Below are 16,817 nucleotides of genomic sequence, written 5' to 3'. Positions count from 1 at the left end.
GCGGGGGTCGTGGGTAGCTGGCGGGTGTCAGGCAACCCTGCGCTCCCGCTACCCTGGCGCTGATCCGGCCGGGTGAGGCCTGTGGCCCTACTCAGGCCAGTTTCTGCTTCCCTAACTAATCCTGTCTTTCATTTTTGGCAGTGTCTTTGGTTCACAGAAAGCAGCGGTTTCACATGTCCATCTGCATCAGTCAACTAAAATAGCCTAAGAGCATTCAGCCGTCATAAGTTATGTCCTTGAGAGGAGAAATGCTTAAGTAGCCTTTTAGATGCTGTGGACATTCGTGGGTGCTACACCTAGGCTTGATACACATGGTCTTTTAAAGGTTAGTTGCAGTATGAACCACACCTGTGAACTTTTGCTCCATCATTTTCTCCTATCATTAAAATCCATTATTAAATGTTATGGTTTGAGTGGATTATTACTTATGTATGATTTTGTACCACAGTGCATTGGTCATTTGGAAAATATGGTTCAGTGGAGCCACACAGATGATAACACATTAATTATACAGCATTGAAAAGTCACACACATTAGTATTTCTGCCAATATCTGGAGAAAAGACTTTTAGCATTGAGAGAGATGTCAAACACACATGCATGATATAAAACTTCTTTTCTGTTTTGAACACTCAAATTTTATTACTGCGTGCAAACGCTGTCAGTTGTTTTCATCGACAGTGAGGCCCCCATTTGTTAAAATGCCTGCCAAGTCCTCCAGTGGATAGGCAGAGCTTGCTATTTATGCTTTTCAGTTAGAATACCACCCCACAAGCTATGTGGTTAGCTTATGTGCTTTTTGGGGTTGTGTGTGACCATGGAGGAGGTATAGCAGGACTGCTTTGCATGCATTTTTTTGTTTCCTTACACAGAATACTAATAGCAAAGGATTGGAGGTCAATATTTAATGAAAAAAATAGTTTTATTCCCAAACTTCCTATGCACAACCATAATGGATCTGTGGGACTGAACTGTGAAGCTTGGAGCTATGTCTTGATCTGCCCTGATGCTAATGAGTCTCTCTCTGTGTTCCACCATCAGCTCAAGAGAGCATTCCTACTGTTATGAACAGAGTTTGACCTAGCCAACCCTCTATGTGGTTCTGAGAGCCGTGAACCACTCTAAGAAGCAGTGTTTGTGGTGATGGCAGTAGTAAGAGGTTGTCAAGCTTCTGTGTATGGATGACTCGGTCCTGATGAAGCTGTGTAGAGCTGAGCCGGAGGTCAGGGCTCTCTGAAGGCTCCTTAGCCTACACTTTCTCGCTTCATCCATATTGATGATAAAACTTCATTAGAGAGTGAGCATTTTTTGCCTGACACTGGGCACCCATGAGACATTCACTGACCGCTGTTATTACTATTCATTTACTATTCAATAGGAAGGTTTAGTGTTTTCAAGTCAGAAACCATCTCCAGTCGTTTAAAACTTCACCTGGAAATGGCAGCTATTATACTATATTTGGAACAAAAGGATCAAGTTCTCCAGAGAGTTGCTTCTATGTAAACCCTGTTTTTGGTGGCTAATGGTTCAGTCAGCTCCTTGCTTCTTGTTAACTTCTGACTTGCCTTCTTCACAGGAGGCTCTCTGTATCTCAGAGCACTGTTCCTTCCCAGTGTGTGCACACCGACCCATTTGCCAGGCACACGTTCACCCCCCAGAAGCAGCTGTCTCCTTCAGAACCTTCCTTGTCACTCGCTGCATAAACTTGAAGGACATTGTGTAACCTTCCTGGATGTGGTGGCGTGAGCTACTCACTTCCAGAACAGCCTCTCCTGTCCCAGCCCCTTATCTTTGCAAGAGGAGCATTCCTTACTTTTTAGTGCTCTTCAGGGTTGAGTGAGAGACTTCCAGAGGGATTCTGGACCCCTTACCCTGGTCCCAGGAACTGCTTTTGCCTCTTTTGGAGGCAACTAGGACGGAACTTTCTCTCTTACCCTGGTGGGCTGCAATTCTGCCTACCTGTTCACCCAAATCCAACCCTACCTCTTCCAGTTGTAAATGAAGATGATTTTCAATGGTTACTGGTAATTTATCTGAATGCTAGGACAAAAAGGCACATTTTGTATTTTTTTTTAGAGTTTACTTATCTTTATTTTATGTGCATTGGTAGTTTGCCTGCATGTATGACTGAACATGTTTGTCCATGGAACAGACAGTTGTGAGCTGCCATGTAGGTACTGGGAATTGAACCCTGGTCCTCTGGAAGAGGAGCCAGTGCTCTTAACTGGTGAGCCATCTCTCCAGCCCCCACACTCTGTATTTTTAAATGTAAGTGGTATAGATATGATATATCTGCTGTGGACAGAACTCCTCCAGGTCTGGCTAGACTAATGCCAAGCATAGCAAGTGCTGCCAGCTCCTTAGACTGCCTTAAGAGTTTCCTTGTCTGGATCGATAGAGTAGAATACTTCAGGCTTAGGGAGTGTAGCAGGAGTAGATGCTCATTTCTCAGCATCTTTAAGGCTGAGAAAGTTCTAGGCCAATACTGTGGTTCCAGTGGCTGGTGGGGCTTCTTGATTGATAGATGGTACCTTCTTGCCACATCTTTGTGTGAAGGAAAGCACATGGGTTTCTTTCTTATGGAGATGCTGATCTTATGCAGGCTCCACTGTCATGTACTAATTACTTTCTAATAGCCCCACCTCCTAATCCTCCCTCTCAGGCTGAGGTTTCAGTATCTGACTTCTGGGTGACACAAACATTCAGGTCAGAGAATATACCTTTTCTCACTCCCCTAGCCTCAAGCATCTTCATCGTTCAACTCTCGTGGGTCTCTGTGCCTATTTCTTCTGGAACCGTAAACTTTTCCTTCTCTGGAGGTTTCATTTGGCTCCACAGTCATCGGATGTCATCCCCTTTGAGATGTTGTTCTGGGTACTTCCAGTTACTTGCGTTCACTCACCAGCCTAAATCATTTGCTGCCATGTGTAGTGTGAGCAGTGGTGTGTACACATGACTGCAGTTGCTTCTCAAGTCTGTGCACACTGTTTCCGCCATCTTCACTGTTCTCCAGAATAGCTTGGCTCATAAGAGCTGAATTCAGGGAGACTAGCTCCTCCTCAAATTCCCCGAGAATATTTTGTGGACACTGTTCACCAACCTCTCATTCATGACTGGGTCTGTTCCATGGCAGGACACTCTGATTCTCATCGTGGCCTGAGGATTTTTCTGCTGTCCCCACCCCACTGGACAGCACCTTACTCAACTCTCTTGGTTCACTTTGTACTTCCCAGCTCAGTTGATCTCTCCAAGAGTGGGACATCAAGTTCAGTGTTTGGACCACAGTTGTGGGGACCAACTGCCTTTGTTCCACTCCACTTCTCAGCCCCATCCCCAACCGCTACCCCTTTCCAGCTCCTATTCTTAATGGAAACTCTGCTGGGTTGATTCTTGCCAACTGGCAGCAAGAAGTCTCCCCACCTGCCTCATAGGTGTTGGGAGCCCGGCAATTCCACTCTGTGATACTATTAAAGCACCCTAAACTCCATTACAGCTGCACTCCTCTCTCAGTGGCTCCCTGGACTCCCATCAGCCGCACCTGAGAGGTCATATCTCCTCCTCTCACTGCACTGTTCCATCCTTCCACAGTCACTCCATGTGCCCTCTCCCATTGCTTCACAGGTAGCTCCATTCTGACGCATGCTTCACAGCCCCTGCCCAAACCCATCTCTTCTGTAGTGCCTCGCCTGACTGTTTCAAACACCTGCACTTTCGGAAGTCCTACCAAGCAGGACAAATTGATCCGTCCATGTGACTTTGAATTCACAGAGGACAGTGGGCACAGTTGACATTTCCCTGGCCACCCAGGACATGGCAGATCCTGGGCAGGTGATTGGAGACAACTAGTAGTTAGTTCATTTTGACATTTGCAGGAGATGGGTGTTTTAGACAAAGATCAGCAGCTTTTTAGCTGCTTGTCACCATCCTCCTTTGTGACTAGTCTGCTGATGAACTGTTTCTTCCCTTGCTTCAGTTTTGTACATTGCTTTTGTTTGCCTCTCTGGCTTCAGATTATTTTCCTTTTTTTTCTTTTTTCTTTTTTTCTTTGGGTTTGGTGTTTTGTTTCTTTGTGCTTTTTAAATTTTATTTTATTTTTTACCTTTTCACTTTTCACCTCACTCATTGCCCCCCTCCTAGTCACCCCTTCTCTAATCCTTCCCCCTCCCCTTCCCTTCTGAGCAGGGGGGGGGGTTTCCCTGGGTATCGCTCCACCATGGCACTTCAAGTCTCTGTGAGCCTAGGTGCTTCCTCTCTCACTGAGGCCAGACAAGGGTGGCTTCAGAGTCTTAAAAACTTCACTTTAACGACCAAGGAAAGGCTCTGTAGTGGGAGCAGGCCTAGTTTTTAAGTGTTTGTGCTATCATGTCTATAACTGAACTCAACAGGCAGCAGTTATTGGATTATCACTAGTATTGAGTGGAAGGTTTTTTCCCAGTATGAATATTGATAGCAAAGGTAAGGACTTTGATTTTTAAAGGCTCTTTTCCTTTTATTCCTTATTTCCTTTTATTATATGGAAAAGGAGATGATGCTCTCTTACTGTGGAGGTGACTCATTGCTGAAATAGATGCGAAAGAGCCACTGAACATGAACTCTCGTCTGTCGACACAGGCAGTGCTTGGAGCTGAAGTCTGCACTGTAGAGCTTTATGGCCACTGTCTCGTCCCTCCACCCTGGTCTCTCAAAGAACCAATATAGGTCGAATGATAGGCACCTCCGCTAAACTGTGAGCGACATTTCCTTCCCATGTCTGATTTGGCCAGACCAGAGAATTATTTCAATGTTAGGGTCAAGGTGGTGACCCTGGCAATGTTGCAAGATCAAACGTGACATCGTGTGCCTTCATTCCTGGCCCAGTGATGCTGTGAACCTTGCCAAACACATTTTATGATATTTTAAGGGAAGTGACTAGGTTTATTGCAAACAAACTTTTGGTGTTTAAGTTTGGAGGTGGGGGAGAGGACCTACTGGTTCTTTAGAGCATGTGGTTTGTGATGCCTCACACCAAGCAGAACAGTGTTAGCAGGCACAAGCCTATGCAGCATAAATCATGGATTATGGATATATTGGTGCGCTGGGGTTTTGTAAAAGTGAATATTCTAGTTGTCTGGTGCCTCTGTGGGCACGGTATAGTTTCCCCATTTCTTCAGAGACTGTTTCTTGGTGAGCTAGCTTCCTTGACACCCGTTAGTGTCTGCTGGGCCTGTGGTGCTGGGGTATTTTAGAGGATAAGGCGTGGTGTAGGTTTTGTCTCGGCCTGAGGTGGCCCCAGCCTGGAGTATGGCTTTACCCTCCCCTCGATGAGAGCATACTTTGGCTTCTCTCTGTCACTTCAGTTCCTCCCTGTTGCTATAGGTGTGCTTCCAGAATTCAGTTTCTTGCCTTCTAGACACACTTCATGATCTGAAGCAGGCAGAGGCTCAGGTTGGACCACTCCAGGCCTGGGTAAACAGATTCTGTATACTGGCTTAGGACATGTTTTCCGTTTCTTTCTTGCTTTCCACTTATGTTCTCGGTAAATATTTTACATGTTATTGTTTCAGAGGAATAAGAGTACCAAGGAACCCCTTGTGCATTGCAGCTTTCTGGTTTCCTAACTATGGCTGTGGGGGGACAGCCTTGTGCACACTCAACCTGCTAAGCCAGAGGCAGATTGGAGTCCAGCCCCAGAGTGTCACAGCTTGGGGATTTTTCTCTTCTTCGTTGTGCATTCTTGAGGCAGAGCTTGTGTCTGCCTTCACTGGGACTTGAGGAGTTTGGCATAAGTACATGTGCACTCTGGAAAGGGCTGGTCATGCTCTGAAATTAGGTTTTGGATGTCAGCCCCCGGGCAGCTTTCTCACATCCAGAGTGTCTCTTTCCATGGGACTCAGTGGCTCTCAGTGGTCTCTTGCCACTATAAGGAACTAGACTGTGTAGCATTGGCTGTTCTGGAACTTGCTCTGTAGACCAGGGTGTCCTTGAACTACAGAGGTCTGCCTGCTTCTGCCTCCAGTGTACTGGAATTAAAGGTGTGCACCACCACTACCTGGCTACACGTGAACTTTCAAATAAATGTTTGTGCCATTTAGCATTAACAATCTTAGATACAGCTTGTGGAATTTATGTACAGCTATTCTATTTTAGGTGCTATTGAACACAGCACCTAAAATATTGGTGTTTAATTATTTATTACAAGTGTGTAGAAAAAAATTAGATTTTTGTCTATTGATCTGAATACTGAAACATTGAGATTTCCAAGATTTTTGATGGGTTTCTGAGGCTTGTCCACTTTTTAGCTTGCATCAGGAATTATTTCATTGTAGGTTTGGACATGTATTCCACTGTGTGTTGGTTGGTTTGTCTTTTGTGTTTGGTAGAATTTATCAGTGGAGACACTTGGGCTTCGGTTGTTTTGGAGGGGGGGAGGGGCTATTCCCAAACTAATCTCTTGTTCTAGTTTGATATTTTCTAATCTTCTTGGGTCAGTTTCAATAGTGTCTTTATTAGGATTTATTCATTTTATATAGCACATTTAATTTGCTAGCAAGTTATTTATTATATTGTTTCATAATCCACTTTACTTTTGAATGTTCCATAGTGGTATTCTGAAATGTTCTCAATTTTATTAAACTGTGGGTTCTTTTTTTGCTTGGTCAGTATAACTCAGGGTCTGTTTTATTTATTTATTTATTTTTTTCTGACCTTTCAAAGAACTGACTTTGGATTTCTTTCCCTGGGTTGTCTGCTTTCCTCCTTGTCCCACTCTAAACCTCATCACGGTTTCCTTGTGACTGCTTTGGACTTAGTGTTCTCTCTCTCCCTCTCCTCCTCTCATGAGATAACCCTTGAGAATGCTTTGGACTTAGTATTTCTCTCTCTCTCTCTCTCTCTCTCTCTCTCTCTCTCTCTCTCTCTCTCCTCCCTACTCTATCCCCCCGCCTCGATGCCCCCTCTTTGTAGTTTTGTGAGACAGACATTCCAGTTACTCTCTAGAGCCCATTCTCCCATCTTGGGATGTAAAGCCATGGATTTTCTCCAAGCACTTCTGTCACCGTGTCACATGCACTGTGTTATATTTTAGTTTTCATTCATTTCAGAATATTTTCTTGTTTCCCAGTGGTTTCTTGTCTGACCTACTTTAAGGAATTAGTCGTTTGGTTGAAAACGTTCCTGTTTCCCAGGTTTCCTTCTGTCACAGAGTCTAATCTTATCCTTGTGTTTTAAGCAAACATGTCACATCGTTCCAATCTTCCCACATTTGTGGAGACTTGCTTTGTGGCCTAACAGTTGGTATGCTGAGCAGAGTTTTTTTTTTTTTTTTTTTTTTTTTTTTTTTTTTTTTGTGTGTGTGTGTGTGTGTGTGTGTGTGTGTGCACCAGAGCACATGCACAGTTGGTTTCTGGGAGGTGTGCTCTGCTGGGGTCTTCACACCACACACATCTTAGGTTTTCCTTGTTGGGATGCCCAGATGTTATACAGCTGAAAGCGGGATAGTGAACATTCCAGCTTGGTGATATCTCATTGGTGAGTTATCAGTTCTCTTCGCTTTCATTCCATAGGCTTGGGATGCTGCTGCTAAATGCATTTATTTCTATAGGACATTTTTACCCAGTAGGGAACTCTTGCTTATAAAACCTTTTCGGTTTCTAAAGGTGCCATTCCACCAACTCTGGATTTCCACTGTTTCAGGCTAGAGCAGATCCTTCCATGTTCCCTTTCTGGATTCTGTTTCTGGACCATCTGGCTTCCTTTACAGTTCTCTATTCAGTTTTTCAACAGTTCAAATTATGACGTGCCTCAGTGTTTGGGCTTCTCTCGCCTTCTTCCTTCCTCTGTGTTTCTCTTTGTCCTGTTGTCCTTAGAACATCTTCTCTCCATGGATTGATATATTTCAATATTTTAAAGAACTCTTAGCTGTAGTCTCATCAGAGATTCTGGTTCCTATGTATGCATTCACTACCTGGAATTTCAACCCCACACATGTTTACCATGTAAGGTATCATTCTACTGCCCTTGGATACTCTGTCCCTCTTTCTTTTTCTAGTTGGCTGTCCAGCACTCATCTATCTTTGAATACCTGATCTTTTATTGACTTTATTTTATAACTGAACCTATCTGTTATCCATCACCACTCAAGTGATTTCTAGCATCTCCAGTGGATATTTCCTAATAGCTCACTCTCTTTGGTGATATTTCTCATTCATTAATGGATGACATTTATTTTTCTACTAAAGCAGGGTATAGGGAATTTTACCTAAAGAAATGGGGAGTAAATATTTCATCCTGGGAGCTGTATAATCTCTGTTTTAACTCTTTACCTTTGCTGTTAGGGGAAAATGCCCATGGGCAGTGGGAAGTGATGGTGTGGCATATTGTGGTAGAATGTGGAGGCAAACAGACAGCAGGCTAGACTGGGCACAGGCCTTGTTCTGCTTGTTCTTGCATTGGTAGCTAATACTTGAAGAGTGCTGTCTAGATCCTCTCTTGGATGGTTCCAGGATATGGGACATATCAGTGTCTGGTTCCATGGATGGCTTTATGACTTTGTGCTGGGTAGCTTTTTTTCTGTTTGCATGTGTTTGAGAAACTTTGCTTAAACTCTTAAACTCACATGTAGTACATCTTGGCAAACTTTCTTTTGGTGAAATGCCAGAAAAGAAATATTTCAGATGTCCTAAGCACGGCAGATTTCGCTGTGGCTAACACATGAGCTTGAATGCTGCCTGCTTGTATCCTAAGAACTCTTTGTGTGCAAAAGCAGACATAGGGCTGGATTTGACACACACAGGCTATACAGAGGCTCCACCATGACAGCCACTTCCTCTTCCATTAATCCTCTAGAAGGGCCTTGAGTCAGCCCAGACAGGAGGTTAGATCAGCGCTCTTGTTGCTATGGTTACTGAGCTATTACCTTGTGTGGAGTGCATGCCTGTTTTTTCCCCTTTGTTAACATTTTTAAAATTAATTTATTTTTCACACTCCATATTTTATTCCTCCCCCCACCCCCATCCACCCTCCAACTGTTCCATATCCCATACTTTCTCCCCACCCCCTTGTCTCCACGTGGATGCCCCCACTTCTCACCCCACCTGACTTCTAAACTCCCTGGGGCTTCCAGTCTCTTGAGGGTTAGGTGCATCATCTCTGAATGAACACAGACCCAGAAGTCCTCTACTGTATGTGTGTTGGGGACCTCATATCAGCTAGTGTGGTGGTCCACACTAGCTAGGTGGTCCAGTTTTTGAGAGATCTCAGGAGTCCAGATTAATTAAGACTTTTGGTCCTCCTACAGGATTGCCCTTCTCCTCATCTTCTTTCAGCCTTTCCTAATTCAACAACAGGGGTCAGCTGCTTCTGTCCATTGGTTGGGTACAAATATCTGCATCTGACTCTTTCAGCTGCTTGGGTCTTTCAGAGGGCAGTTATGATAGGTCCCTTTTTGTGAGTGCTCCACAGCCTCAGTAAGACTGTCAGGCCTTGAGACCTCCCCTTGAGCTGGATCCCACTTTGGGATTATCGCTGGACTTTCTTTGCCTTAGGCTCCTCTCCATTTCCATCCCTGTAATTCTTTCAGACAGGAACAATTATGGATCAGAGTTGTGACTGTGGGATGGCAACCCCGTCCCTCACTTGATGTCCTGTCTTCCTGCTGGAGATGGGCTCTATAAGTCCCCTCTCCCTACTGTCGGGCATTTCATTTGAGTCTGGAGAGTCTCTGGTGCATTCTGGGGGGCCCCCCAACCTCCTATTTCCTGAGGTTGCCTGTTTACATTCTTTCTGCTGGCCCTCAGGGCTTCAGTCCTTTTCTCTCACCCAATACCAGATCAGGTTTCCCTTTCCCCCTCTCCCTACCCCCATCCACTTTCCCTTCCAGGTCCTTCCCTCCCTTCCAACTTGTGATTGCTTTCTTCTTTCTCCCAAGTGGGACTGAGGCATCCTCACTTGAACACTTCAGCTTGTTGACCTTTTTGAATTCTGTGGACTGTCTCTTGGGTATTCTTTCCTTTTTTTTTTTTTTTTTTTGGCTAATATCCACTCATTAGTGAGTATATACCATGCATGTTCTTTTGGGTTTGAATTACTTCTCTCAGGATGATATTTTCTAGTTCCACCCATTTGCCTCCAAAGTCAGGATGTCCTCGCTTTTAATAGCTGAGTACTATTCTCCTGTGAAAATGAATCATATTTCTTGTATCCATTCTTCTGTTGTGGGACATCTGGGTTGTTTCCAGCTTCTAACTATCACAAATAAGGCCGATATGAACATAGTGGAACATGTGCTCCTGTAGCATGGTGGGGCATCTTTTGGGCATATTCCCAAGAGTGGTATAGCTGGGTCTTCAGTTAGATCTATTTTCAATTTTCTGAGGAACCTCCAGATTGATTTCCAGAGTGGTTGTACCAGATTGCAATCCCACCAGCAATGGAGGAGTGTTCCTCTTTCTCCACATCTTCTCCAACATGTGTTGTCACCTGAGGTTTTGATCTTAGCCATTCTGACTGGTGTAAGGTGGAATCTCAGGGTCATTTTGATTTGCATTTCTCTGATCACTAAGGACTTTGAACATTTCTTTAGGTGCTTCTCAGCCATTCGAGATTCCTCTGTTGTGAATTCTTGGTTTAGTTCTGTACCCCATTTTTTTGATTGGGTTGTTTGGTTTTGGGGGGATTAACTTCTTGAATTCTTTATATATTTTGGATATCAGCTCTCTATCAGATGTGGAGTTAGTGCATGCCTGGGTTTAAGGGAGATACATTATCTATTTTCTGGGCCCATCTTCTGCTCTAGCATTCTGGCATTAGCCCCACCACTGCTGTAGAACACTGTTAGCTGTCACTTATGTTTAATGGCCTGCCAGTTATAGGTAGGTGGTGGGTTCTTTTTTGTTTCAGATTCTTGTCTACGTGGGTTGGTCCCTGGGTCTAGAGGTAGGACTTCTCAGTTGTTCTGCCTATCCTAGTGGTTAGGGATATGTCATGGTCTGGGCACAAAACTGTTCATGTCCTGGAGGGGAGCTTTGTTCCTTCTCCAACCCTAGTGAACCTTCAGCAGTGCCCAGAGGGTGGCAGGCTTTACTGTCCTGCTCTTAGTGTGGAGGGTTCTTGCAGCGGTGCCTACCCTTCTTTTCCATTGCAGGGCCTTTTCTATCCTCTGGCAGCGCCCAGTAGGGGAGAGTCCAAGTAAGGCACATAGGCTTGCCCAGGTCAAGGCATGTTCTTCCCTTGCTTCCCCAGATTCTGTGAACCTACCTTGTGCTTGCCTGGACACTCTTGGCGGAAAGCATCTGACGATCCCGTTGGGTACTCTTGCCATCCTCTTGGGGCTGACTGGTCTCTGGGAACCCAGGCTCTAGTTATATATCTCCAGGGATGAATCCTTCTTCACTTAAGTATCAGCTGTCTGATGTGTTTAAGTTAAAATTCATGGATTTATCTGGCTGCTTAGAGTAAGGGGGGGCTCTCCAGTTTTGTAGCTTGCAAGCTGAAGCTGGGTGAGTTTTGATACAGAACGTGTTTGGAGGATATATTGGTGGTGGAAAGATTGGAGAGACAGATTTGGTCTAGGTATGGATTGAGTGCTTCCATGCTTGCCCCATTAAGGTGTCTGAGTCCTTCTAAGAGTCCAGCAGTCAGGACCCTAGGGTGCCAGTAGGTGGTAGTGGTCTCACAGGTTTCTTATGCCTCAGTCTGGAAGTCTAGACTTGTGCAGAATCATGCTAACTTTGGCTGGCTAGAAGAGGTGCTGACCTCCTAGTGGCTGGCCCCCAGTCTTGGTAGGTCATCTTGGCTATCTTCTGTGAACTGAACTTGGTGGCGCAGGTTTCTGCCATAGCTGAATAATCCAGTTCAGAGGGACTTCTTGCTTATAAGCAGAGGAGGAAGTATCAGCTGCTAACATAACTGGTTTCTATTTCAGGGAGACCATTCACGAATGTCTTTTAAGAAAAGGTTTCCCTTAAGACACCGCAGAAAGAGAAAAGGTATGTGATGTAGATGTTGAAGAAATAGAAATGTGTACACTCTGTAAGAACTCAGTGGCTGCATGCGAGTATGTGTAAGATCCTACTGAGAACAGCTAGTATACAGCAGACTAAGCTCATCTCTTGAAAAATAATTAGAACATGCAGAGAACTCATCATAAGAAAAGGTCTGACTTCCCACCTAACCTTTCCTCTCTCTACCATAAAACCATCACAGTAATATCACCAAATTATGTATACCTTTTCTTATTTTTCATAATTTTATTCTCTACCATACCTTTTGCATTTTTAGCTTATTTGTTGGTGTTTTAAGACAAGGTCTAATGTAACCTAAGCTGTCCTTGGGCTCCTAAACTCATTGCCTCTACCTTCTAAGTGCTGGTATCACAGGCCTACAGCACCATGCTGAGTTTGCATTGATGTTGAAAACCAGTTTCATAGAAGGGTCCACCATCTGATTTTCTCGGTGTAACACCAAGAGCAGGAAAGTGATATGTGATAGTTTTAAATGACATTGTACTTGGGGCCATGTTTGGGAGGTTAGTAAGAATGCTTTGGGTGCATTTGATAATTTACAGATGGGGAAACTGAGGCAGAGAGGGTGGCTACTCAGCCCAAGGCTATTTCCTGTATCACTGAATTGAAAGTTAGACAGAGCTCATGCACAGCATCATCCAAGATGTCAAGATTCCTGCTGTGGGTAGAAATGAGACTCAGCAGCCTGGTGTTGTGTGTGGTACAAAGCTCTCCAGCCACAGCATTTGTGCTTTCTCTGTGCAAGTAATTTCCCCCAAGTCAAGACCTACAGTTGCTCTTTTTAAAAATCAAGGGCAGAGCAATGAATTGCCAGGAAGCAGCAGTGTGCTGTAAGATCACCTAGCAGAGCTTCCAAGACACCATGGGGCATCATCTTCCTGTCCCTCTCCACCTTACTTATTTATTAGGTGGCTGCTGGTGTGAGGATGGAGGAAAGACATAGAAGGACTGTCACCGAGGGAGGGAGGTGCAGACTGTGCTGAGTGCAGGAGTGGGTGAGCTGCACTCTTAGGCACGTGGACAGCTACCACCTGATGCATGGTGTGGTCTGAGCTTCCTTATAAAGATGTAGTCAGAGTTAGAATAAGAATGGAGGGGAGCCTTGAAGGGAAAGAAGTGGTAAAGAGCAGAAAGAAGCTTATCTGTGGAGGTGGAGCCCTCGGGTCATGAGGGTACAAGAGGCAACATGGCAGGAGAATGAGAGAAAGAAGAGAGGGGGAGGGAGAGGGAGAGAGATGGGGGAGAGGGAGAGAAGGGAGAGAGAGATAGAGAGAGAGGAGGAGGGAGGGAGGGAGGGAGAGAGAGAGAGAGAAGAGAAGAGAAGAGAGGAGTCTGACTCTCTTACGTGACCCAGGGCATCATACTTACAGTGTACTATTTTGACTTTGAATGTTAACATTTCACCACAATTGTTGTCATTCCGTTGATCGTGAGTAGAATTTGCACTGAATCCTGGGTCATCTTTGGTTTTCTACTCTGCTTGGTAATGTCAGAGACAAGTGCAAACCCGATTATCAGAGGCCATTTTTCTGTTTTAAAGAAAAGAGGTTTACAAAGTGGACCCCTCAGATTCTGAGACATGAAGGTGGTCTTTATACCCACTTGGAGGAGAAGTACCACCGCCTGGTCTCCAGCACTGAGCCCATGTGTCACGCCAAGTAAGTCCTGGATGGCATCTACGCAGCCGAGAACTGAAGTCTGACCTGCCCTCTTGTTCTTGTTTCCTTATTTGAGTTTTAATTGAGAGATGCTTCCAGGTTTCTCTGTATCAGAATTAAAGGTGCATCTTCTGTAGCCTCCCCTCCACACATTGCTGCTCTTTGCCAGTTATTGTAGCACTCTTGAAGGCCTGTACGCTTTTTTTTTTTTTTTTGAGACTTAGGCTTGTCAATCATGCATCAAATTATCTGCTGTAATAATCTGATCTGAAAATTGGTGCAGAATCCAAGGTGTTTTAGTGGCAGCTGGGTTGAGGATGGTTCTCGTTTTTACTGAGCAGAAAGGAGTTTGTCCCTTTCAGACCCCATAGTCAGTGTATCCCTGTGTGCTGGCTTGCTGGTGGGCTTATGTCCACTGGGGCTGCCTCTTTGAATGCAAGCTTTCGTGGGTAGCTCCATTCTGTCCGCCAGAGCAGCTGTTGGCCGGGTCCTCTGAATTCTCACGCTGATTTCCAAGTGCCCAGCTGCCCTGACAGCACCACAAATATCTCTGAAGTTCAATTACAGCCTCAGAGCTCCGGAGTGGTTTTTCACCCAGGCACGTTACACAGGGCTGTTGAAGGCCATCAGCTACACGGCGCCTCTTGAAATTATGACCTAGAACTAAGATTTATTTGGGAGTAGGGAATCAGCCATTTCACACTTGACCGAAAAAATGTGTCCTTGCTCAGGAAGGCTGCAGCTGTCAGTGCCGATCCATTCTCTTAGATACCGAAGGCTGGAGCCTCATGGTCCTGGGGAGGTTGTGTTTTTCTCTCTGTCCTAAGTTGCTTTCAAAGCATCATGGTACCCTCCCACATTTTGTGAGATATGTAAGTTCCGTTTTTTCCAAGGCAGTGATAAGTTTTCCTTAGCTCACTGGGAATAATTTGTGGTTGTGTTTTATTGTAATTATCTTGTTTGGGGGGAATTAGGAAGCAGAATGATAGACAGAAAGCAGACGTAAATGAGAAAAAGGAAAGGTCATTTTTTTTTCCATTGAAATCTTGAATTGGCTTGGCATTTCTTCCAAGAGCACTTGGATCTAAGGATCAGGACATGGCCCAGTGCGATGCAGGCTAGACACACCTTTTCCTTTGCAGCATAGATGCAAACACATTTTCTCACCTAGTCCCTTTGTGTACTGAAACTTCAGGATCCCCAGGCAGAGCCTCTTTGGGCTACTTCTCCATTAGATACCTGGTTTGCAGTTGCTGTGATTAAGTCAATCTGGCAACCTAGAAATGGTTTAGAAATGAGTTTTTAATGATCACGGATTAGCTTGGCTTTTTGAGGACTTTTTGTGATTTGTCCTCAAAAGAACTACAAGTGTTGGTCATGGTTGGGGTCCAGGAGCTCAAGTGGCCTTGTGAAGCAGGGCAGAGCATGTGTCAGGATCAGCTTCTCTCTCTGCCCAGCAGCTGGCTTTGTGGTACTTCCTCTGAGGTGTCTAATTTGACAGTCTCCATTGCTTTGTAGTGACGACTCATTCCAAGCAGAAGGAATCACAATGACATCCCAGTTTCTCTTTTCGTCTTGGGATGAAGCCGCATAGGCTCACCTCTCTCAGCCAGGTGTCTGCTCTTTCCCCATGTTTTTATTTATTATTAGAGTGATCCTATGGAGACAGTTGAATTTCTGGGTTTCAAGGCTCCCAGCTCCTAATCTACCACAAGAGAATCTCTCTGAATCATTTCCTTTCCTATTAGGTAGCCAGAGGGTAAAACTGCTGTTTTCAAGAGCTTCAGTCCGGGATTTACATACTAGTGTGAAAATAAGGCCACATCTCAACTTCCACCTAAACCTTGTGGCTTTGCATTTTAGCTGCAGGTAGAGAGCATAGGCTGCAATTTTTGAAGGGAAGCTGCCTGTGAGAGCAACTGGATGTAGAGGCTGCAATGCAGGTACCACCCATAGCCAGTACCATACAGGCTAGTGAGACTACTTAGCGCCAGTACCACCCAGGCTAGTGAGATCACCCAGTGCTAGTTCCACTCAAGCTACCGAGGTCAGACCATGCCATTTCTACTCAGTATTGTTAGGCTATTCAACTCCAGTACCATCCAGGCTAGTGAGGCCATATTGGTTCAATGAAATAGTGCTAAACACATAGAAGGGGGGGGGGGACTTCACTGAAAACATACTCCATAATAGCCAAGGACACTAGAAATGGAAACAAGCACTTATTCCATTTTCAGGGGACTTGGGCCCTGGCTGATGTACCCAAATGTCCATCAGCATGTATAAATGGCTTCTTTAGTTTCACAGATATATGGCAGGAGAGATTTAGCCAGTTGGTCTTCATTTTGACCCTGTAAATTTTGAGCACTTTTAGTGGAGTGGTTCATGCTAATTATCATTATTTCTAGCAAATCCCTTCAGTGATGTTCTATGATCTTTTACTTAGGTGTAAAACGATGATTAGGAGTGCAACATGGTGCAAAGGAGAGCGAGTCCTGAGCCTGCAACCCAAAGAACTGATAGTAGCCCTGGACCTGCTGTCGAGGGCCTATGTCGACACAGGCCAGTTGCAGGGGCCCCATGTCTTCATTGGTAAGATGAGGCTGAGGAATTAGATGTTCCCTATTGAAGGGTCCTTTTTCCCCAGGAGAATGAGGCAATTTCAAATCCCAGAAGACCAATTCCGAGCAGTCATAAGTTTTCTGTAGCTCCCTGGCTACAGAAATAATTTTTGGCTGTGTTATATTGGTGTTGGCAGGAATTGTTCTGTAAGTTTGAGTTTAGGGGAGCCATAGGGATGGGTTTCCTTCTTAGAGACACATGAACCAAAGCAGTCTCTCTGCTCAGCCTTGTCACTGCTGCTCGATAGAGGTGGGGTTGGATGGAGCTATGCTCTGGTCCCCAGGCACAGCCGAGGACTCAGAATGTGTTCTGAGCTGTGGTGTGGGATTGACTTTGAACCACTGAAGGTTTGAGTTTTGGGTCTAGAGACTACATATGGAAAGAACAAGAGAAAAGAACAAAAGAAAATACTTTTAGAGAAAAGTATTTTCTTACCTTCTTTTTAGATATTTTCTTTCCCACTGATGGGTCTTCCTTCCTTCCTTCCTTCCTTCCTTCCTTCCTTCCTTCCTTCCTTCCTTCCTTCCTTCCTTCCTTCC

The 16,817-nt window shown here is 44.8% G+C and overlaps 1 protein-coding gene across 4 annotated transcripts in view; it reads left to right on the top strand.

Annotated features, from left to right (window-relative positions):
* Dcdc2c (doublecortin domain containing 2C) overlaps nt 1-16,817 on the top strand; it is an 87,429-nt gene that overhangs the window by 51,056 nt on the left and 19,556 nt on the right. The window contains exon 12 of one of the 4 annotated variants that reach the window (XM_021179291.1): nt 11,899-11,962. The exons of the other annotated variants lie outside the window; for them this stretch is intronic. Within the exon in view, the coding sequence (XP_021034950.1) occupies nt 11,899-11,962 (64 nt within the window). The remainder of the gene's footprint in view (nt 1-11,898; nt 11,963-16,817) is intronic. 4 annotated transcript variants of the gene reach the window in all.

Source organism: Mus caroli, chromosome 12 (assembly GCF_900094665.2).
Source record: "Mus caroli chromosome 12, CAROLI_EIJ_v1.1, whole genome shotgun sequence".
Lineage (NCBI taxonomy): Eukaryota > Metazoa > Chordata > Mammalia > Rodentia > Muridae > Mus > Mus caroli.
This window is presented reverse-complemented; position numbering and strand designations above follow the sequence as displayed.